This window comes from Brassica napus, unplaced genomic scaffold, assembly GCF_020379485.1.
Source record: "Brassica napus cultivar Da-Ae unplaced genomic scaffold, Da-Ae ScsIHWf_1519;HRSCAF=2118, whole genome shotgun sequence".
Taxonomy (NCBI): Eukaryota; Viridiplantae; Streptophyta; class Magnoliopsida; order Brassicales; family Brassicaceae; genus Brassica; species Brassica napus.
The window spans coordinates 35,888-60,110 of record NW_026014935.1 but is presented as its reverse complement, the minus strand read 5'-3'; the positions used below and the strand labels follow the sequence as shown (position 1 = coordinate 60,110).

Genomic DNA, 24,223 nt, shown 5'->3' with positions numbered 1-24,223 from the left:
GTTGTTGCAAAAAAACAATTTCTAAATGGATTTAGATATATATATGGCAACATGAGTGAGAGAGAAAGTTTAACGATTTCAAGGGGAGATCATGGGTGCAGTGTAAGAGATATTAGGGATTGTTAGTTTGTATAGAAAATAAATTGATATAAATCACTTGATAAACGAAACTGTTATTTTCTTACATTTGAATTTTTTTTTCTTTTTTTTTTAAATTGTAAACCAATGACCGATGCGGAGCTCCCGAGGAGTCAATTAATCATGTATTTTTTGAATGTCCACCGGCGATCCAAGTCTGGGCACTTTTACGGATCCCAACGAATCCGGAATATTTCCTACTCAATCATTATTTACCAATATGGATCATCTATTTTGGAGAGTCTCCCCCGAAAGGGAGGATCATCATTTTGCATGGATTCTCTGGTATATATGGAAAGTAGAAACAACAAAGGTTTTAGCAATGTAGATATGGACCCGAAAGATACTCTCAAATTAGCAGAAACGGAATCGTTACTTTGGGCGGAAGCGCAAAATTCCCAGAATTAGGGAATGGACCACACTCGGCTACCTGTACCAGCGGCAATCCCGACCATACCAGATAGATGGTGTTTTACGGATGGATCCTGGAAAAATCATGATATATATATTCAGGACAAGGATGGTATAGTACTCTGGAAGGTTATGATGGACTAATGGAAGCAAGGAATACAAGAGCAAGTCAGTCGTCACTACACTCAGAGATAGAGGCTCTCATATGGGCAATGGAATGCATGAGGAACCTTAGACAGTTCCGGGTTACTTTTGCAACGGATTGTGTTCAATTGGTGAAGATGGTTTCGGAACCAGAGGAGTGGCCAGCCTTTGCAAGCTATCTGAACGACATTACATTTTTGAAAAGAAGTTTCAACAGCTCAGAGATCATTCATATACCACGAACACATAACTCAAAGGCGGACAGTCTCGCACGCAGTACAAAGAAACAACCGTCATCTGTCGTTCATATGGATGCAGAGCTACCATTGTGGTTTGCAGAATCTATATGAGTCTGTTTATGTTGCTGACAAAAAAAAAATTGTAAACACGCCATGTGTCATAATTTTATTTGGTCATGTAACTTGTGTTTTAGTATATAAAATATCAAATTTATAACACAAAAAAAAAATTGTAAACACACGCCATGTGTCATAATTTTATTTGGTCATATAACTTGTGTTTTAGTATATAAAAGATCAAATTTATAATAAATGTTATTATTTTTAACATTAATAAATAATAATAATCATTATTATTTTTATTTTAAATAAAAATACTACATTTATACATCAAAATGTCACCGGTCATTTACTTTCAAAAGTTAGTAACTCATATTTTTATCATGAATTCACCACATAAATCTACAGATTCTACCATATTATTTTTACTGCAAGTTACATTTCAAAATGTAACTTTTATTTGGGAAAATTGTTTTTTTAGAGCAAAAACATGGTAACTATGTCCCTTTATACTAATCTATACTACTTTATGTCCCATTAGACTAATTTTTTTCAAAATGGCAGTAATGCCCTTAAAATTGTAATTTTTTATTCCTTTTTCGTTTTTTTTATTTTTTTGTTCCTTTTTCGTTTTTTTTATTTTTTTTTAAAATCGATTTTTTTTTTCAAAATATAAAAGTGAATATTCCCAAATATTTTGTTTCCATATTTTTAGGAACTGATTTCTTATCCGTAGAATATAACTAATATGTAGAAATCGGTTTCTACAGTTTTTTAGAATTATAGTAATGTTTATATTTTGATTTCTACATGTTTTAGATTTATAGTAAATCTTAGAAGTCGGTTTCTACGTGTTTTAGATTTATATTAATGTGTAGATTTTGATTTCTAAAGATTTTAGAACGATAGGTTAAGCGCGGAATGTGTATTCTAAATATTTTTAGAATACTCCTATTTATGTAGATCACGTATTCTAAACATTGTAGATTCAATGAAAAAAATGGATTTCGTTTTCTATTTCGTAGAATGTCATTTCTACTTTATTTAGAACATAATATGAAATTTATAATTTTAACTTTTTTATAACTGGAAAAAATATCACTAAGTTCATATAGGTATTTTATCAAAAGTTACTATTTTTCCAAATTTTTTTTGTTTGTAAAACTATTTATTAAATTTATTTTAAAAAATATTAAAGGGTGTTATAGGAAAATATGACACAAAATATAGATTAGTCTAAAGAGACATAGTTACCATTTTTTTACTCTAAAAAAACAGTTTTCCCCTTTTATTTTAAGTCAACTCTAATACGACATCTCGTCAATCGAAGCCTTTACCTAAAATTGTAGATATGGCAGTGTGGATACGTTCAGTAAAAGTTTTTGATTAAAAAAACTGGAGCAAAAAATTAAGGAACTTACAATTTCAGAGAGAATCAGTGGAGTTTTTGCAAAAAAAAAGGAACATACAATTTCTAAATGAATTTAAATATATAGCAACATGAGTCAAGATAAAATTTAAGGATTTCGAGGGAAGATCATGGGTGTATTGTGAGAGATATTAGGGAATGTTAGTTTGTATAAAAAATAAATAATATAAATCAGTTGATAAACGAAACTGTTTTATTTATTACATTTGAAACATTTGAATATTTTTGCATTTTTGTCTAAACTATTAAAACAGGAGTACATTTAATACTTACCCCAGACTTTTCTTAAATAATTACGATTTTCTGCCACTGCCCAAAACATTATCGACAAATATCTTCATAGAGAAACAGTTCTTTCAGTCTGAATAAGAAAATACGGCCAAGGCAATTTTTTCTGTTTGTTTCGCCGAAAAAAAAACTTATGGGTTTTCGTATTTGATGAAAGTCCACGTTTTTGTTTTTTTTTTTAATACGATAAACCAATTCTAAATGAACTTGCCCAATTTAGTAATCGATGGGCTTCCTAAAGAACTATATTTTTTTTAAGGTACCTTTCCATTACTTTTTATTATTAAAGTTTAAAAAGTCTATAATTATAAGCTGACTAAAACTATGTGGAAATAAGAAATATTCAGTATAATTTAATAAAACACCCACAACGTTATCTTAATAAGATAATATTTTAACAATTTAATTTTTACAATAAGCAAATAAAATGGTAAGTTGTACAACAACATACTTTGGAGGTGATTGGTTGGTTGTGTGGCTTTAGGTTTTATGCTTTAGAAATTGTGTCGTGAGTATTTTTGCTGTGACTTTAATTTATTGTGTTGTTGAAATATTTCTAAAGACATTGAAAGCACTAAATAAAAGCCGTAGAAAATTGAATTTCTAAAGCTAAGATAATTCCTTTTTTTTAATTTTTCTGCTCTAGATTCATTTTATAAAGTTAAGGGTATGATTGGTAATGACTGTAGCTTTTAAATTTTTGCTGTAGAAAAAAATCTGTAGACTTTTTGCGGTGGTTTTAGATTTTATTGTTGTAGAATTTTATGGAAAGCATTAAAAAATTGCTTTGAATATTTGGCTCTGCAGATGACTTGTACAGCTGTAGGTTATTTCAAGAACTGTGGTTTCAAAAAAAAATTTAAAGCATGATTGCTGTGAATTTGGTGCTGTATAAATAAATAACGTTGTGGACAGCACCTACAACAACTACCAATCACTCCCTAAATCATGATTTCTTTACAAAATAGCTTTAGAAATGAAAATGGATGTCCATATATAATAATTTAGAACATACACCCGCGGATCCAAAATCTAGTTTTTTTTTAATTGTAAACACACGCCATGTGTTATAATTTTATTGGTAAGGTATTTTGTGCTTTAGTATATGTAAAGGATAATTCAAAAATTTTACCAACATGATTTATATATTTTATGTTTTGAGTTTTCGTTTTAGTTATAAAGTGTTATATTTGAGGTTTTTGAGTTATCTCCTTTGTAAAATTGTTAACTCAGATAACTAATCAAGATCAGATAGAATTATAAAGTGTAAAAGTTTTTGATTAATGGAAATGGAGCAAAAAATTAAGGAACTTACAATTTCAGAGAGAATCGATAGAGTTGTTGCAAAAAAATAAAGGGAAAACTGTTTTTTTAGAGCAAAAAAATGGTAACTATGTCTCTTTAGACTAATCTATATTTTGTGTCATATTTTCCTATAACACCCTTTAATATTTTTGAAAATAAATTTAATAAATAGTTTTACAAACAAAAAAAATTTGGAAAAATAGTAACTTTTGATAAAATACCTATATGAACTTAGTGATATTTTTTCCAGTTATAAAAAAGTTAAAATTATAAATTTCATATTATGTTCTAAATAAAGTAGAAATGACATTCTACGAAATAGAAAACGAAATCCACTTTTTTCATTGAATCTACAATGTTTAGAATACGTGATCTACATAAATAGGAGTATTCTAAAAATATTTAGAATACACATTCCGCGCTTAACCTATCGTTCTAAAATCTTTAGAAATCAAAATCTACACATTAATATAAATCTAAAACACTTAGAAACCGACTTCTACAGATTTACTATAAATCTAAAACATGTAGAAATCAAAATATAAACATTACTATAATTCTAAAAAACTGTAGAAACCGATTTCTACATATTAGTTGTATTCTACGGATAAGAAATCAGTTCCTAAAAATATGGAAACAAAATATTTGGAAATATTCACTTTTATATTTTGAAAAAAAAATCGATTTTAAAAAAAAAAATAAAAAAACGAAAAAGGAACAAAAAAATAAAAAAACGAAAAAGGAATAAAAAATTACAATTTTAAGGGCATTACTGCCATTTTGAAAAAAATTAGTCTAATGGGACATAAAGTAGTATAAATTAGTATAAAGGGACATAGTTACCATTTTTTTGCTCTAAAAAAACAATTTTCCCAAAAATAAAAGAACTTACTATTTCTAAATGAATTTAAATATATGGCAACATGAGTCAAAAGAAAGTTGAACGAATTCAAGAGGAAATTATTGGTGTAGTGTGAAAATATTAGTGATTGTTAGCTTGTATAAAATTAATTAATATAAATCAGTTGATAAAGGAAACTGTTTTTTTTTTTACATTTTAATTTTTTTCGTTTCTGTTTATTAAAAACATATAATCTCACACCATGTGTCAAAATCGTATTTGTCAAATGACTTGTAATTTTTAAAGAAGTTTTTGAAGCGTGCAAAAGATCACTAATCTTTAATAAAGTTCCATAATAATGTTTAAAAAGGGAAAATAAATCCATGTCTAAGGGATTCTTCTAACAGAAATACAATTTATGCGGAAGATTTAAATTAAAGCAAAGATTTGGACAGACAGTAAGTGAAAGCAAACGAAATAGCTAGCGTTCACACAAACATACTGCATTTGTCTTTTGTCCTTTTCTAACGTATTAATTGCAATTGCGAAAATTTATGTGCATAAAATTAAAGATTCTAATATTCCGGTAGGTACGTGTTTCCATCTTAATTCAATTTGTGTTGTCATGAGTTCTTGAACAAGCGCAATCATATACAGATTTTTCTCGAAAGAGCAAGTTGGACTTATCACGGCAATAAACTAAGAAAAAATATCCTAAGAGTGGCTACAAAAAGGTTCTTCTCACAATTCCAATATATATTTATCTTTCTTTTCTAGGAGAACTTATAAATATCATAACCAATAACATCAAATTTCTGGTTAGATTTCTTCAATTTTTTATTGTGAACAAATGATTTTATTTCTACCATCTGACTGATTTTCTACGATGGATATACTATTCACCAGATTTTAATAAATTTAAAATGTATTTTTTATTTAAACCTATATGGCAACTACTCAATAAGTGAGTGAGAATGATATTTGTCAACATTATCACTTGATTTAATCATTTCACATGTTTAACTAAATATATCGATCTTTGAATCAATCTCTAGCTATTTCTAAATATGTTGATTTTTGGACAATTCTCACAAATAATTTTTTTAAAAAGTTTTTGTCATAAAAATAGTTCTAAATAAAAGACTAAAATGACTTATTTTATTTTGAAAATTTTAATTTTAATTTTTTATTTTTTTTTTAAATTTGAAATCCTATCTACAAAATTATATTCCTTAACTCTAAACCTAAGTTGAGATTAGTTAACTTTATAGTTTATCTTTTAATAGAATTTAATTTTATCATTTTTTTTATTGAATGTTATATTTATGACAAAAACTTAAAAAATAGCTATTTTAAAGAATTTTTGTTGATTTTTTTTTTGAATACCGAGGTTGAATTTTCTTAAATAGGGTTAAATATAGGGTGAATTAGCTAAATGACCAAATTTGAAAAGGAAATTAAGTGCATAGCATTGATTTTGACATAATAAAACCCATAACAATTATGTCAACTTCTATCCGGTAATACCTTTTTTTGTTCAAGTTACCAGTAATAGAGAGAGAAACTGATGACATCAACAATTTGACACCCCCATAATTAATTATCACACGTAATTCAATCAACACCACACTTTTTTTTAACACATAAATATACATCTAATTTTTCTATACCATATTACTAAAAATAATAGGATTCAAAATCCACTCACACCTAGTAAATACTAAACTTTAATCCAAACCTCAACTCCAAAATAATAAACCCTAAACTTTAAACATCACCCTTCCATCTAAATACTAAACTCTAAACCCTAATTACTGAACCCTAAACCCAAATATAAACCTTAAACCCAATTATCAAAATCTGAAAATGGTATATAATATTATGTAATATTAAACTAAATCCAAACAAAACTCCTCAATGCTAAATTCAGACCTAACTTTTGAATACTAAACCCAAAAATGCTATCACTAAACCCAAACCTAAACTCCCACCTTCCAAATACTAAACCCTAAATCCTAATCACTAAACCCTAAACCCAAGTGCAGACTATAAACCCAAATAGAATGGAACAAAATACATAGTATAGTATAAATTGGTAAGCAAAAAACACTCTTTTTTAATCGTCAAATGGAACATACATAATACGGTCACTAAACCCAAACATCAACCCCCACCTTCCAAATACTAAACCCTAAATCTTAATCATTAAACCTAAACCCAAGTATAAACTCTAAACCCAAATAGTATAGAACAAAATAAATAGTATAGTACATATAGTTGTAAACAAGAAATTGATAAATAATGAATTTATCAAACAATCGATGGTACAATAATACAACAACCGTAGCATACTATTTAGTTTGGTACTTGCGAATTGTACAAAAATATAAGAATCGTACTATACTATAATTTTCTTTCACTACATATAGTATAGTCGACGAGTTCATCTTCTTTACATCTTCCTCTTTTTACAGACATGGTGATACACACATTCACTAGTCCAGAGTAATTATTCTTCATCATACTATATCAATACAGCATACTATAACAATTTAAATAACAATGAAAAAAATCAAGATGAACAACATTGAAAAAAACTAAAAAAAAAAAAAAAATTATGATGTCACCTCGTTGTTGTCTACGGTGACATCTTCTCCTCTAAACTCAATTCCACAAGCCCAAAATCCATATTATTTCTTAGTCTAGTGGTTTGTGTTCGTATGTATAAAAAAAACAGAGATTGGAGGAGAAGAGGAAGAAGAAGAGAAAGAGATGTGGAACAATGATAACCACAATTTATTAAATTATTTATTTAATATTTCTTTTGATAAATAACTCTCAGCAGGTCACGCAGGTTGAATTGAAAGGTAATATAGCATTATTACATAAAATACATGTACTGGAGATGAAAGTTAGGAGTTTTAGTTATGTAATGAAATATAATTTGTTTGAAGGTTATACAGCCCAATTTCCCTTAAATATAAGCTTTCGAATCGGGTTTTATTGTACCAACCGATTACCTTTTTCGAGGTGGCAAACAAATAAAAATAAAATTTGACAGTTTTTCGTATGCAAATATAATAAAATAAAATATTTGGGAAACTATCACTTTTTTCTTTTTTTTGCTATTCTTTTGATCTGTATGTATACGAGCAACTAAACAAGCCAACTCTATAAATACATTCATCTCTTCGATCCCATAACCCAACTCTCTCACACAACAACATAAACTCCAAATACAAAAAAAAATGGACTCGAGAACATCATTTCTCACATTGTTCCTCTGTATATTCCTTTTCTCTCATTTCACCCCCTCAAATTCCAAACCTGTCACAAACGACCCTTTATCATTCTCTTCGTCGGCGAGTTTGCCCACTCTTACGGCGGAGAGGTTAATCAAAGGTTTCAACTTGATGCCTACCCGTGATGTCAATGTCATCCCTGAAGACGGTTCTGAGGCTCCGAGACTCGTCGAGAGAAACTTTGATTTACCGGCGACCATTGACCGTCGTGACTCCGGCGGTTCTCCTTCGCTTCAGGATTTTGGTCACCATGCTGGTTACTACAAACTTCCTAATTCAAAAGCAGCCAGGTAACTTCTTTTGTTATAACCGGTAAACCATAATTAAACCGGTTCAACAACCACTCCGGGTTAAATTTCTTCACTAAATCCAGTGCGGACAAAACCAGCAAATTCAATAGTTGGCACTTTTCCGATTAACTTTGGTAGTACCACTAAACCGGGATTTTAATGCTCAATTTATTCACAGGATGTTCTATTTCTTCTTCGAGTCAAGAAGCAACAAAGCAGACCCTGTGGTGATTTGGCTAACCGGTGGACCCGGTTGCAGTAGCGAACTGGCTCTGTTCTATGAGAACGGACCGTTCACCGTCTCCAACAACTCATCTCTTGCTTGGAACGATTTCGGTTGGGACAAGGTTGGTTAGAAAAATGGTCAACCAAAACACGTTTTCTCATCCCAACAAGAAACCAATAATCTCAACCACTTGTTTTTAACTTCTTTTGATTTTAATATTTAGCTTCTTTTAATTTAATGTTTAGGCATCAAATCTAATCTACGTGGACCAACCGGTAGGGACTGGTTTTAGTTACACATCGGACGAAAGTGATCTCCGACATGATGAGGATGGTGTCAGTAATGACCTTTACGACTTCTTACAAGTTCGGTTTCAGTACTTTCCTCTGTTTCATCACAAAATATGTACTTGAAAACCTCCTCTTTTTTTTTCTAAAATGTTGTTCCTTTCATTGCAGGCATTTTTCAAAGAACATCCACAGTTCGTGAAGAATGATTTTTACATTACTGGTGAATCCTACGCCGGACATTACATTCCGGCATTGGCTTCAAGAGTTCACCGTGGAAACAAGAACAAGGAAGGAACTCACATCAACCTTAAGGTAAAAAGTTCACCCCTGTTTCTACTATTCTCTTGTTAAATTGTATCACCCTTTTTTTTTACTATTATTATACAAAACACTGGGCTAAACCAACCTGGTTTACATCAGGGCTTTGCGATTGGTAATGGTTTGACCAACCCAGAGATCCAATATGCTGCATACGCGGATTACGCGCTAGACATGAAGTTGATCTCACAATCTGATCACGATAACCTCAACCGTGATTACGAAACTTGCCAACAATCCATCAAAGAATGCAGTAAATATTTGTCAACGTCTTTCTTTCAAAAACGTTGATTTTTAAAAAATACTTTACAAAACTTTCTTTTTATGCGATTTTTTCAGGCGCTGATGGAGGTGGTGAAGCTTGTGCGTCTTCTTACATTGTCTGCAACAACATATTCCAAAAGATCATGAATATCGCTGGAAACGTAAACGTGAGCATCAAAACATAATTCAGTAAATCAATTTTTACTTACAAGACTTCTCTCTGTTTTGACCTCTCTATTTTTTGAAGTATTACGACGTGAGGAAACAATGTAAAGGAAGCTTATGCTATGATTTCTCGAACATGGAGAAGTTCTTGAACCAGAAATCCGTTCGCACGGCATTAGGTGTTGGAGATATCGAGTTTGTGTCTTGCAGTACTGCCGTCTATGATGCAATGCAGCTGGATTGGATGCGAAATCTTGAGGTCGGGATTCCCGCTCTCCTCGAAGATGGAATCAAGATGCTTATCTATGCTGGAGAATACGATCTCATCTGCAATTGGCTTGGTACGCTTCCTTTGTTCTATGTCCATGTGCTTGGTGTCTATTTCCGGTTCTGATGCTAGTTACAACTTTTGGTTCTATATTTGTCTCTACTCAACCGTTAAAGCTGTGACTGATTGAATATCTTCTTCTTGGTTTATGTTCTTGACAGGAAACTCGAAATGGGTTCACGAGATGGAATGGTCGGGCCGAAAGGAGTTTGTAGCAGCTGCAACTGTTCCATTCAATGTAGATAATAGAGAAGCCGGTTTAATGAAGAACCACGGTTCACTCACTTTCCTCAAGGTAAACCAAACAAAACCCATAAACACAGAACGTAAATGAAACTTATTGAAATGGGGAAAACCTTTTACAGGTCCACGATGCTGGACACATGGTTCCAATGGATCAGCCAAAAGCGGCATTGCAAATGCTTAAGGATTGGATGCAAGGAAAGCTCGGTACACCCACCGGTCGGACCGCTCGCCAGTGATTTCATTTCTTCTCAACAGCAGTGATTCTAAATACCAAGCCGATTGTACTGTTATTATGCATCTAGATCATCATTTTTTAACTTATAATATTACTTGTGAATTATTTCGACAGGAAACTTCATTGTTATAAACGTGAAAAGAAAACTAAAGTTGTTATCTTGAACACACTCTTTATTATGTTACAAAGATTTGACTGTTCCAAGTTTACAGAACCAAAACTCAGATTCCACAACTGCTGGAGGAAGATGACACAGAAAGTAAAGCTTGTGAATTTAACGATGACCCTCATAAGAACGATCACGATAATCTTTGTCATCATCAGCATCATAATCATCAAGGATGAGTGTAACACCATTGTTCTTTAGTGAGTTAATAACAGCCCATACCTTGGTTCGACTCTTGAACCCTTTCTTTTCAATTTCTTTCTTGACATCTGCGTGGATACCTCGTCCTTGCCCATCTTGGAGCCCTTCTACTTTCAACCTCATCGCCAAAACCTCTCCAACAATAGCAGCTGCTTTGGCATTGCAAGTACGGCCACACTCTAGTGAGTTCTTGACTGCGTGCTCTACTGTTGAAGCTGTTGTCACTACTCTCCCGTTGTTTCTGTCCACTACGTTTGCTGTTATGTACTTGATGGACATGAACAGCCTCAGGACGTACCTTTTGAGAACCGTCATTGATTCTATCAAAGCCTGTTCGATCTGGAAAATGTACAGTAAGCACTGTGAGAAGAGACTTTGTAGGTTGAAAAATTATAACAAACAGTAAAAAAGTAAGCTTATACGAAAAATCAATCATTTGATGAACCAGAACAGAGAGACGAGAAGAAGATGGAACAGACAAAAAGAAAACGAGAGTAAAGCGGAATCGAGGTCTGCTTAGTTGCCGGAATCCAAGTCCCTCCAGAGTCAAACGAAGGAGCTTCGAGAAGAGAAATCGAGAAACACTTATACAGAATCGAAGCAGACCAAACCCTACCTGTTCGAAAACGCGGCCCGAACGTCCGATTTCTCGCCGGAAAAGCGCTTGGCGGAGCCTCACCGCCGCGATTATGGTATAATCACTCCAAAACTCGGCTCAGAAGCAAAAAAAAATTCAGATTTTGGTGATTTCGTTATTGAAATCGGTCTAAATATCGTGTATAAGTGGTAATACCAAAACAAACCGAGTTTAATTGAAGCAAATAGCTTAAAAATGGTGATTTATGTTAAAAATATGAAAATACGGCTGCAATTTTAGGTCTGGGTAAAGAGAATCTCGTGGAAGCAGAAGATACAAGAAATAACGATTTTACCCTTTCATTAATAAAAAAGCAAAAATATAGCTTTGATTTCATTCTAAAGTATAAAGGATAAATATATTAGAACCTCTATAAATTAATACTCAATAAATTAATACTCAACTGCATATTTAAAACATTTCATCATATTTTGGCTCTATATATTACATTTCCATTTTAGTTGTTATTTATATTTGAAATGATATATTTTCATACTAAATATAATTGTCTGTATATTTATAATTATTAAGGTTTCCAAAATTTAGTTGCAGATGTATAACAAATATTTAAAATTGATTTCTTAAGATATCATTAACATTGTTCAGATTTCATTCCCCATTTGACCTAATTTTCATGTAAAAATGAAAGGTTGTTTTCTATTCATTGATATCAAAATTATCATGGCTGTTGTTGGGATCAAAAACGGTTACGACGGAATTACCACCCGAAAATCCTCAGAGATCGTATTTCCGAAAGAGTTAGTAAAAGAAGGGATGTAATTTTCGTAAAAATAAACTATACGAGGTTATTTCTACGAAGAAGTATTCTTTGGGATTCAAACCAAACGATCGTCCCGCTCGGTCACTACGTAGCAACCAAGCTCGGGCCAAAGCTCGGTCGCTACGTAGCGACCGAGTGATCGTCCCGCTCGGTCGCTACGTAGCGACCGAGCTCAGCCAAGCTCGGTCGCTACGTAGCGACCGAGCAATCGTCCCGCTCGGTCGCTACGTAGCGACCGAGCTCGAGCCAAAGCTCGGTCGCTACGTAGCGACCGAGCTCAGCCAAGCTCGGTCGCTACGTAGCGACCGAGCGATCGTCCCGCTCGGTCGCTACGTAGCGACCGAGCTCGAGCCAAAGCTCGGTCGCTACGTAGCGACCGAGCGATCGTCCCGCTCGGTCGCTACGTAGCGACCGAGCGATCGTCCCGCTCGGTCGCTACGTAGCGACCGAGCTCGAGCCAAAGCTCGGTCGCTACGTAGCGACCGAGCGATCGTCCCGCTCGGTCGCTACATAGCAACCGAGCTCAGCCAAGCTCGGTCGCTACGTAGCGACCGAGCGATCGTCCCGCTCGGTCGCTACGTAGCGACCGAGCTCGAGCCAAAGCTCGGTCGCTACGTAGCGACCGAGCGATCGTCCCGCTCGGTCGCTACGTAGCGACCGAGCTCAGCCAAGCTCGGTCGCTACGTAGCGACCGAGCGATCGTCCCGCTCGGTCGCTACGTAGCGACCGAGCTCGAGCCAAAGCTCGTCGCTACGTAGCGACCGAGCGATCGTCCCGCTCGGTCGCTACGTAGCGACCGAGCGATCGTCCCGCTCGGTCGCTACGTAGCGACCGAGCTCGAGCCAAAGCTCGGTCGCTACGTAGCGACCGAGCGATCGTCCCGCTCGGTCGCTACGTAGCGACCGAGCTCAGCCAAGCTCGGTCGCTACGTAGCGACCGAGCGATCGTCCCGCTCGGTCGCTACGTAGCGACCGAGCTCGGGCCAAAGCTCGGTCGCTACGTAGCGACCGAGCGATCGTCCCGCTCGGTCGCTACGTAGCGACCGAGCTCGAGCCAAAGCTCGGTCGCTACGTAGCGACCGAGCGATCGTCCCGCTCGGTCGCTACGTAGCGACCGAGCTCAGCCAAGCTCGGTCGCTACGTAGCGACCGAGCAATCGTCCCGCTCGGTCGCTACGTAGCGACCGAGCTCGAGCCAAAGCTCGTCGCTACGTAGCGACCGAGCGATCGTCCCGCTCGGTCGCTACATAGCAACCGAGCTCAGCCAAGCTAGGTCGCTACGTAGCGACCGAGCGATCGTCCCGCTCGGTCGCTACGTAGCGACCGAGCTCGAGCCAAAGCTCGGTCGCTACGTAGCGACCGAGCGATCGTCCCGCTCGTTCGCTACGTAGCGACCGAGCTCAGCCAAGCTCGGTCGCTACGTAGCGACCGAGCGATCGTCCCGCTCGGTCGCTACGTAGCGACCGAGCTCGAGCCAAAGCTCGGTCGCTACGTAGCGACCGAGCGATCGTCCCGCTCGGTCGCTACGTAGCGACCGAGCTCAGCCAAGCTCGGTCTCTACGTAGCGACCGAGCGATCGTCCCGCTTGGTCGCTACGTAGCGACCGAGCTCGGCCAAAGCTCGGTCGCTACGTAGCGACCGAGCGATCGTCCCGCTCGGTCGCTACGTAGCGACCGAGCTCGAGCCAAAGCTCGGTCGCTACGTAGCGACCGAGCGATCGTCCCGCTCGGTCGCTACGTAGCGACCGAGCTCAGCCAAGCTCGGTCGCTACGTAGCGACCGAGCGATCGTCCCGCTCGGTCGCTACGTAGCGACCGAGCTCGAGCCAAAGCTCGGTCGCTACGTAGCGACCGAGCTCAGCCAAGCTCGGTCGCTACGTAGCGACCGAGCGATCGTCCCGCTCGGTCGCTACGTAGCGACCTAGCTCGAGCCAAAGCTCGGTCGCCACGTAGCGACCGAGCGATCGTCCCGCTCGGTCGCTACGTAGCGACCGAGCGATCATCCCGCTCGGTCGCTACGTAGCGACCGAGCTCGAGCCAAAGCTCGGTCGCTACGTAGCGACCGAGCGATCGTCCCGCTCGGTCGCTACGTAGCGACCGAGCGATCGTCCCGCTCGGTCGCTACGTAGCGACCGAGCTCGAGCCAAGCTCGGTCGCTACGTAGCGACCGAGCGATCGTCCCGCTCGGTCGCTACGTAGCGACCGAGCTCAGCCAACTCGGTCGCTACGTAGCGACCGAGCTCTCGAGCTCGAGCCAAACTCGGTCGCTACGTAGCGACCGAGCGATCGTCCCGCTCGGTCGCTACGTAGCGACCGAGCTCAGCCAAGCTCGGTCGCTACGTAGCGACCGAGCGATCGTCCCGCTCGGTCGCTACGTAGCGACCGAGCTCGAGCCAAAGCTCGGTCGCTACGTAGCGACCGAGCGATCGTCCCGCTCGGTCGCTACGTAGCGACCGAGCTCGAGCCAAAGCTCGGTCGCTACGTAGCGACCGAGCGATCGTCCCGCTCGGTCGCTACGTAGCGACCGAGCTCAAGCCGAAGCTCGGTCGCTACGTAGCGACCGAGCACTCGTTTCGCTCGGTCGCTACATAGCGACCGGGCTCGAGCCAAAGTTCGGTCGCTGTGTAGCGATTGAACCTTTCCGAACATCGATACGACACCAGTCCTTGCATTCTCGTCAAACCTTCGAATGCTATCTCCCGAAGACCGTAGCAAGCTCAGTCTATGTTTCCCGCTATTCTAATTCATCGATCAAACTTCGCGGATTAGAAACCGCGGAAAACTCGTAGTAAACGTGTCGAGTCGGAAGACGGCCCAAAGGGACCTAAAACACGACTCGAGGCCCATCCTACGATTTTTCCTAACCAAAAGCCCGTGAACCACAGCATGGTTCGCGCTTGGCCCACGAGGAAGGATAAATGTCAAGTTTCCGCGGATAAATACGGAAGTTTTGAAGATAATTGTGAAGATCGGGAAAAATGGAATATCTCCATTTTATGCTATGACGGCTTAAGGGCAGAAGAGTAAAAGCGTAAACCGACCTTGGAGCTAGTATATAAGGAGTCCTAGGCGAGGAGCACAAGAGAGAACTTTTTCAGAGCAAACTTAGCACTTAGAGCGATTTAGGCAACTTTCCGTTTTTGTTATTTCGAGCTGCGACTCAATTAGGTTTAGCCGTCTTAGGGTTGCTAGAACTAGGAATCTCGCCGACAGCTCTCGAGCCCAGGCTTATACCTTGTTGTAACGCTCATACGCAGATTCGGAATAAGATCTACTTTGCTCTCTTTTCGATTTCTTATTTTTATCGTTGTTATTCTCGTGTTCTGATTGCTTGACGTGTGGTAATTAACAGATATCCGGGTCCTCTGGGAAACTAGGGTTTTCTTAGTTTCCTTATTTAAACGGAAATCGACAGTGCGAATTTCGGTTCCCACAGTTTGGCGCTAGAAGGAGGGGGACTTACGGATCAATCTAACCCGCAAAAGCCACACACAGTCAGACATGTCAACCAACGACGCGGATAACGTGCAAACTCCCCTTAACGGAGGCAGCGGCACCGATCTCCACACTCCGGTAGCGGACGTATCTGCGGCCAACGCGCAAGCCAACGCCGCGACTCTCGAGGAGTTTAAAAAGATGTTCGCCACCTATGAAAAAAGGTCGGAAGAACAGGATAAGCTCGTGAATACCTTGACCAAACAGGTTGAAACCTTAACGGCAAGGACCCAAGCTATCCGTCCCCGCGGAACCACCAAAATCCGCGGGAAGAGGCTCGATTTCGCCACCCCACTCGATAGAGCAGGAGTCGCGCGGGAACGACCTTCCGGTCAAAACCCCAGCGAGAAGTCTCCCATCGAGAAGGGGAACTCTGAAAGTCTTCCGCTCCCTGCAAAGGACTCGGAGGATAACGAAGCCGAACACATTGACCTGGATCCTAGCGATGTCTCCAACGACACCGACGAGGATGTCGACAGACATCCAAGAAGGACCAGAAGCCGATCCGCTCGGGAAGGCTCCCCGTTCGAAAAACCAATGACGGAAGAAGAAGAAGTCGCCTATTGGAACGAACAAGAGGAGCTGGCCGAAAGGCAAACCGAGCTCACTCGCAGTAAGCGCCGACAGGCTCGGAAATCCACTGACGAGACATCGGATATCCGCGATCTTCGCGACTACATCACCAAGACTGCGGCAGAAGTGAGAGCCGTAAAGTCTCAAATCCATCATGCTACTAGTGCTGCCCCCGAGATCGATCGACTGCTGGAAGGAGCTCGAAAGACCCCCTTTACCAGTCGCATTTCGGACATGAGGGTGTCCGATCCGGGAAAGATCAAAGTACCGAAGTACGATGGTACGGCCGATCCGAAAGCGCACCTTCAGGCTTTCCACATCGCGATGGGAAGAGCAAGACTGAAGGACGGCGAAAAGGATGCCGGCTATTGCCGCCTGTTCGTCGAAAATCTTGAAGGAGCAGCGCTCGAATGGTTCGCACGCCTTCGTCGCAACACCATCGGGAGTTTTCGACAGCTCGCATCGGAATTCCTCAAACAGTACTCTGTATTCATAGACAGGGAAACCTCCGATGTTGATCTCTGGAGTCTCTCCCAGAGGGAAGACGAACCCCTCCGCGAGTTTATCAGTCGGTTCAAACTGATAATGTCCAGGGTCAGCGGGATAAGCGACAAAGTGGCCATCGACGCGCTGAGAAAGACGCTCTGGTACAAGTCGAAATTCAGAAAATGGATAACTCTCGACAAACCGCGAACGATCCAGGACGCCCTCCACAAAGCAACGGACTATATCATAGTGGAGGAAGAAACTAAAGTCTTATCGCAAAAACATAAGCCGGCAAGACCATCCTCGAAAGACGCAGATCCGAAGGGGAAAAAGAAGAACTCTCGTAACGACAAGTACGTCCATCACGAGGGGGAAGATCTCCAAGGGGCGCATAACTATGCGATCAATTCGGATCAAGGCCGGACCACGGGCAACACATGGACTCGCAATCAAGGGTATGACGAAACACCTTCTGCGAGTTCCACCAATCCCGAGGACACTCCACGACTAATTGCAAAGTCTTGGGAGCAAGACTGGCCGCGAAGCTGCTCGCTGGAGAGCTTTCGGAAGTAACTAGCGTCAAGGATCTCATCCTCGATTCTGATCGGCCTCCAAAGACGGACAGAAATCCGCCCGCCGAAAAATCTCCTCAACGAAACCAACCTGGGGATAAACGCGGTAGGAGGCCGGATGACAAAGGGAACGATAACAATCGTCGCAGAGTCAATATGATCATCGGAGGATCTCAATACTGCGGCGATACCGTGTCAGCCATCAAGGCTTACCAACGGAAAGGCAGAATCAAGCGCAAAATGGCCTACATGGTCTCCTCCTCGAGACGGCCAAAATTGCTCGATCACCTTCACGGAGGAAGAAGCCGGCGGTATCGACCAACCTCACTGCGACCCTCGTCATAGATCTCGTCATACGAGATTTAGAAGTCGGAAGGGTACTCGTCGATACGGGAAGCACGGTCAACGTAATCTTCCGCGACACTCTCAATCGGATGAGTATCGAACTCGGAGAGGTAATTCCGACGCCAAAACCACTCACGGGTTTTTCAGGCGAAGTGTCGATGACTCTCGGGTCAATCCAATTGCCAGTCATGGCCAAGGAGATCACGAAAATCGTCGAATTCGCGGTAGTCGACCATCCCGCTATCTACAACGTGATCATGGGAACCCCATGGCTCAACGCCATGCAGGCAGTTCCGTCAACTTACCACCTGGGTCTCAAGTTCCCAACGCCGAGCGGAGTCGCGGCCATCTGGGGATGCCAAAAACAGTCGCGACTATGCTTCCTCGCGGAGCATAAGTTAAGGCAAATCACGGCTTCTGCAAACGGCAAACGCGCGAAGATAGATCGATCTTCGGCCAAAAGCACCCCGCACAAGGACGAAGTAAAATCGTCTGTCAACGCAAACGCATCGGACGTCGAAGCTCGACATAAATCCGAAGCCCACGCGACAACTCAACCGGAACATCCGGAAAATAGCGTCGACCCAGCCACGATCGACACGGTCAAGGCGGACATCGCGACACCAACCGCCGAGTAAGAACACTCGCGGCATGAAACAGAACTACGAGATGGCTTGATCCTCGAAAGGGGTACGTAGGCAGCTTGTCAAAAGACGAGTTCAGCTATCCCCCTCTCTAAAAAGGGGGGGGGAGTGGGTGCGTATACTCGTATACTCCCACAATCGCCATTATTGTAATCGAGTTTTTAGAAACATAAAAATTTTTACAATATACACTGTCTTTTTATCGAAAACGCTTACGCTTCAGTTTACGCTCGTCTGCGGCCTCATCCGGCCCAAAAATCGTAAAGATTATCACCTTTCAAAACACGCATAATCCTCGAAAATAACTGCGAGACGTCGCAAAAAGTTAAAATTCGAGGACAATGCTAAACAAATTGTCCGAACGCGACCACCAAAAACTTACACCCCGTTCGTCGATTGGCCCCGACGAACACGCCAGCCGTCTAAACAAACGCAATCCGATCACTCTTTTGATCTTTAAAAACGTCCAGCACAAGGACAAAAGCGCGCTACAACAAAAATCCGAAATTTTGGTTTAGCACTTCCAGATTCTGAGAAGATGCTCGATTCGTACCATACAAGTCATATAAGCCGAGAACATATCGCGGACTTTAAACCGGTGCGAGTCAGGAAGAAATCGCAACAGGAAAAACGATAGCCGGCTAGTCACCGCACAAACCTTAACCGAAAGTAAACCTAGGTCTTGCCCTAAACCCAACGCTCTGGTCTCAAACATCTCAAGGCATGATATCTAAAAGATACGAGATCATAAACCATGCCTCTCCGTTCGTATCTCAATGTTCTCGAAAATCGTAAAGACAGATAAATTTTTACGAAAATCACGAACGAACCAACAGAGACGGAACGTTAATTAGAACTACATACGAGACGACAACTCGTATTTACTTCAACCCTACTCAGGAAAACTCGAAACGAAACATTTATCATATAAATAAACCGCGTAAAGCGGCAAGGGATTCAAAGCCACCAACGGCCAGTCCCGGAAATACAAATACGGCCATCTTGGCCTAAACGAAATCCAAATTCAAAGGGCCACATTCGACCGAAAACAAGGATAACTGATCCATCCCTCATAATCCAAAGTCGAAGTCCCCGGACAACGAAGCACCAAACGCATCCGCAGGACGATCCACTTCCTCGCCACCGCCGTGAAAATCGATCGGGACCTCCTCGGTATCAGGAGAAACCGGGATGGAATCCCAGAACCCTTGAATCCTCTCGTCGATCGGAGGGATAAGCGCCTCAGCGTGGGCACGGTCACTCATCCCACTCTTCATCAAGCTCATTTCCTCTTCAAACACATAGTCGTCGGCTTGCGTCCTCCAAAGACTTCCGACCGAACCACGGCACTCGCGAAAGTCGCCCACCGAGGTAAAGGCATTCTTAAGTTCCCGTACTCAACCTGGAACTGAGATGCGCGAGTCTTCATCACCTCGACGATCCTCTTTTGCCTTTCCTCTCCGATCTGCGAACAGCCCGCGCATGATCACGAGTAAGCTGTGCCTCTCGCTCCAGCATCTCGCCTTGCACGCGGGCGAGATCCCGCTCCGCTTTCTCCGCCTTGAAGCGGTAGACCATGGCTTCTCTATGACCCGCCTCGATGGCCGAGCCCAGCAAGCTCAGGCCCTGCAAAATCAATAGGCGTGTTACAAATCCATACATAGGACAATCACTAAAAATTCCCAGAAAAAAAAAACCCCATTGATGATGCGAGATCCTTCCGCAACGACTCTCGGCCTCGCCGATTCTTTCGTAGGAGGAGGAGCATCGAAACCCGATGGCAGCCCAGCAAAGAAATCATCGAAGTCCGGAATGGGGGCTTCGCTCGAACCGCTTCCGTCGCCGTAAGCAAGGTTCGGATCCCATCCTGGAAGCATAGAGTCATCCATCGAAAACTCTATGTCGCCGAGATCGACATCTTTTCCCTTCCAAGAGCTCGACTCCGGCGCGGCTGTCGGAGCTTCAACGGGACTCTGGCCGTCGGGTTCGGAGTCGCTTCCCGTATCCGCGTCCAAAGCTGGACCAGGTTGCACAAATTTCAGTGCCTTCCGAACCCTTCTCGGCGTGAAAGAAGTCCAGAAGAAGGGACCATTCCTGAGAAGATCCCTCACCGCGATAATATCCTCAGGGAACGGAGCAAGAGGATTGATGAAGGGACGATTGTTCGGCAACCTCCGGAACAGTGGAATGCAACTCTCTTCGACGGACGCAGCGTCCAAACGAACAAAGAAAAAGAACTTCTTCCACGAGTTGAAGTTCGAAATGAACTTCTTAACCACCGACATAAATTTCCGAGGGACAAACCTATGCTTATCCGTATCCTTGACAAGTTGAAGCCTCAAAAGCGCTTCATAATGATCGACGGAAAGGGAAAGGCCATGCTCATAGCTTAGGATCAAGATCCCAATAAGGTGCTGAATGGCAAGGGTGTCAACTGACTTATCGCGACTTCAAAACGGTCCAACACTCGGACGAGAATTTCGGGTATGGGGAACCAGAGGCGACAACGCACTATGAACACCTCATAACAAGTAAAGTAACCCTCCGGGGGTTGTTAGCACATTCCCGCGGCAGGGAACCCGGAACTCCACAACATCCGGGATGCGGTAGAACGACCGCATCGTCGCGAGAAACTCGTCAGTGGTCCTACTTGCGTCCTTTCCTCGACTCCACGATGGACCAGGACGGGAATGGCTTCTCCTTGGGAGGGATCAACGAGCCGTAATGAGCAACCCACCATGCCTCGTTCTCGGCAGGATGCACCGAGTGAGGCACGAACTCCGTCTTCGGAACGACGAGCTTCGTAAGGACTCGCGGACGAAGACCCTTTTTTCGCAATCTTTTCTTGCTCGACATCTTTACACTTCTCTTAAGAGAATAGAGGAAAAGGGTGGAGAGAAAGATAGAAAGTTTTTGAATTTTCTTAGATCTAGAGAAACAAGAAAGTGAAAAAATTATGGAACAAGTTCCTCTCTTCTTATAAGACATGAGGATTACTATTCAAGCTCGGACTTTCGCATATTAATTCCATCCTCAGCCTAACTTGCCAAACATGCCTACCGCACGGGCTAGGATCCCCCATGCATGATCCAACGGGCTGGGGGGCTAACTTTGGGGCAAAACGGTTACGACGGATTACCATCCGAAAAATCCTCAGAGATCGTATTTCCGAAAGAGTTAGTAAAGAAGGGATGTAATTTTCGTAAAAATAAGCTATACGAGGTAGTTCTACGAGAAGTATCTTTGGGATTCAACCGAACGATCGTCCCGCTCGGTCGCTACGTAGCGACCGAGCGGGACGATCGCTCGGTCGCTACGTAGCGACCGAGCTTTGGCCCGAGCTTGGTTGCTACGTAGCGACCGAGCGGGACGATCGTTTGGTTTGAATCCCAAAGAATACTTCTTCGTAGAAATAACCTCGTATAGTTTTTTTACGAAAATTACATCCCTTCTTTAACTCTTTCGGAAATACGATCTCTGAGGATTTTCGGATGGTAATTCCGTCGTAACCGTTTTTGACCCCAACAGTTAGCCCCCCAGCCCGTTAGGATCATGCATGGGGGGATCCTAGCGTGCGGTTAGGCATGTTTGGCAAGTTAGGCGTGATGGATGGAATTAATATGCGAAAGTCCGAGCTTGAATAGTAAATCCTCATGTCTTATAAGAAGAGAGGTAACTTGTTCCATAATTTTTTCACTTTCTTGTTTTCTCTAAGATCTTTCAAAAACTTTCTATCTTTCTCTCCACCCTTTTCCTCTATTCTCTTAAGAGAAGTGTAAAGATGTCGAGCAAGAAAAAGATTGCGAAAAAAGGGTCTTCGTCCGCGAGTCCTTACGAAGAGCTCGTCGTTCCGAAGACGGAGTTCGTGCCTCACTCGGTGCATCCTGCCGAGAACGAGGCATGGTGGGTTGCTCATTACGGCTCGTTGATCCCTCCCAAGGAGAAGCCATTCCCGGTCCTGGTCCATCGTGGAGTCGAGGGAAAGGACGCAAGTAGGACCACTGACGAGTTTCTCGCGACGATGCGGTCGTTCTACCGCATCCCGGATGTTGTGGAGTTCCGGGTTCCCTGCCGCGGGGAATGTGCTAACAACCCCCCGGAGGGTTACTTTACTTGTTATGAGGTGTTCATAGTGCGTTGTCGCCTCTGGTTCCCCATACCCGAAATTCTCGTCCGAGTGTTGGACCGTTTTGAAGTCGCGATAAGTCAGTTGACACCCCTTGCCATTCAGCACCTTATTGGGATCTTGATCCTAAGCTATGAGCATGGCCTTTCCCTTTCCGTCGATCATTATGAAGCGCTTTTGAGGCTTCAACTTGTCAAGGATACGGATAAGCATAGGTTTGTCCCTCGGAAATTTATGTCGGTGGTTAAGAAGTTCATTTCGAACTTCAACTCGTGGAAGAAGTTCTTTTTCTTTGTTCGTTTGGACGCTGCGTCCGTCGAAGAGAGTTGCATTCCACTGTTCCGGAGGTTGCCGAACAATCGTCCCTTCATCAATCCTCTTGCTCCGTTCCCTGAGGATATTATCGCGGTGAGGGATCTTCTCAGGAATGGTCCCTTCTTCTGGACTTCTTTCACGCCGAGAAGGGTTCGGAAGGCGCTGAAATTTGTGCAACCTGGTCCAGCTTTGGACGCGGATACGGGAAGCGACTCCGAACCCGACGGCCAGAGTCCCGTTGAAGCTCCGACAGCCGCGCCGGAGTCGAGCTCTTGGAAGGGAAAAGACGTCGATCTCGGCGACATAGAGTTTTCGATGGATGACTCTATGCTTCCAGGATGGGATCCGAACCTTGCTTACGGCGACGGAAGCGGTTCGAGCGAAGCCCCCATTCCGGACTTCGATGATTTCTTTGCTGGGCTGCCATCGGGTTTCGATGCTCCTCCTCCTACGAAAGAATCGGCGAGGCCGAGAGTCGTTGCGGAAGGATCTCGCATCATCAATGGGGTTAGTTTTTTCTTGGGAATTTTTAAGTGATTGTCCTATGTATGGATTTGTAACACGCCTATTGATTTTGCAGGGCCTGAGCTTGCTGGGCTCGGCCATCGAGGCGGGTCATAGAGAAGCCATGGTCTACCGCTTCAAGGCGGAGAAAGCGGAGCGGGATCTCGCCCGCGTGCAAGGCGAGATGCTGGAGCGAGAGGCACAGCTTACTCGTGATCATGCGCGGGCTGTTCGCAGATCGGAGAGGAAAGGCAAAAGAGAGATCGTCGAGGTGATGAAGACTCGCGCATCTCAGTTCCAGGTTGAGTACGGGAATCTTAAGAATGCCTTTACCTCGGTGGGCGACTTTCGCGAGTGCCGTGGTTCGGTCGGAAGTCTTTGGAGGACGCAAGCCGACGACTATGTGTTTGAAGAAGAAATGAGCTTGATGAAGAGTGGGATGAGTGACCGTGCCCACGCTGAGGCGCTTATCCCTCCGATCGACGAGAGGATTCAAGGGTTCTGGGATTCCATCCCGGTTTCTCCTGATACCGAGGAGGTCCCGATCGATTTTCACGGCGGTGGCGAGGAAGTGGATCGTCCTGCGGATGCGTTTGGTGCTTCGTTGTCCGGGGACTTCGACTTTGGATTATGAGGGATGGATCAGTTATCCTTGTTTTCGGTCGAATGTGGCCCTTTGAATTTGGATTTCGTTTAGGCCACGATGGCCGTATTTGTATTTCCGGGACTGGCCGTTGGTGGCTTTGAATCCCTTGCCGCTTTACGCGGTTTATTTATATGATAAATGTTTCGTTTCGAGTTTTTCCTGAGTAGGGTTGAAGTAAATACGAGTTGTCGTCTCGTATGTAGTTCTAATTAGACGT

At 42.4% G+C, this 24,223-nt stretch overlaps 2 protein-coding genes across 2 annotated transcripts; one reads left to right on the top strand and one right to left on the bottom strand.

The window, feature by feature from the left end:
* The first annotated feature begins 7,967 nt into the window (after window positions 1–7,967).
* Window positions 7,968–10,681, top strand: LOC125597704 (serine carboxypeptidase-like 48). Its single transcript, XM_048772274.1, has 9 exons — window positions 7,968–8,447; window positions 8,626–8,794; window positions 8,919–9,038; window positions 9,132–9,275; window positions 9,384–9,534; window positions 9,621–9,712; window positions 9,793–10,051; window positions 10,200–10,333; window positions 10,404–10,681. Exons 1-9 carry the CDS (start codon window positions 8,104–8,106, stop codon window positions 10,518–10,520), a joined length of 1,530 nt encoding a protein of 509 aa, XP_048628231.1. The 5' UTR covers window positions 7,968–8,103; the 3' UTR covers window positions 10,521–10,681.
* Window positions 10,601–11,825, bottom strand: BNAA06G18610D. Its single transcript, XM_013787032.3, has 2 exons — window positions 11,503–11,825; window positions 10,601–11,225 (listed from the first exon to the last, which is right to left on the bottom strand). Exon 2 carries the CDS (start codon window positions 11,199–11,201, stop codon window positions 10,794–10,796), a length of 408 nt encoding a protein of 135 aa, XP_013642486.1. The 5' UTR covers window positions 11,202–11,225; window positions 11,503–11,825; the 3' UTR covers window positions 10,601–10,793.
* Window positions 11,826–24,223: the final 12,398 nt, after the last annotated feature.

Coding starts and splice junctions, on each gene's coding strand:
- BNAA06G18610D (XM_013787032.3), bottom strand. CDS start 11,201: ATGACGGTTCTCAAAAGGTACGTCCTGAGGCTGTTCATGTCCATCAAG.
- LOC125597704 (XM_048772274.1), top strand. CDS start 8,104: ATGGACTCGAGAACATCATTTCTCACATTGTTCCTCTGTATATTCCTT. Junction 9,039..9,131: donor ACCTTTACGACTTCTTACAA/GTTCGGTTTCAG, acceptor CTTTCATTGCAG/GCATTTTTCAAAGAACATCC. Junction 10,052..10,199: donor TCTCATCTGCAATTGGCTTG/GTACGCTTCCTT, acceptor TGTTCTTGACAG/GAAACTCGAAATGGGTTCAC.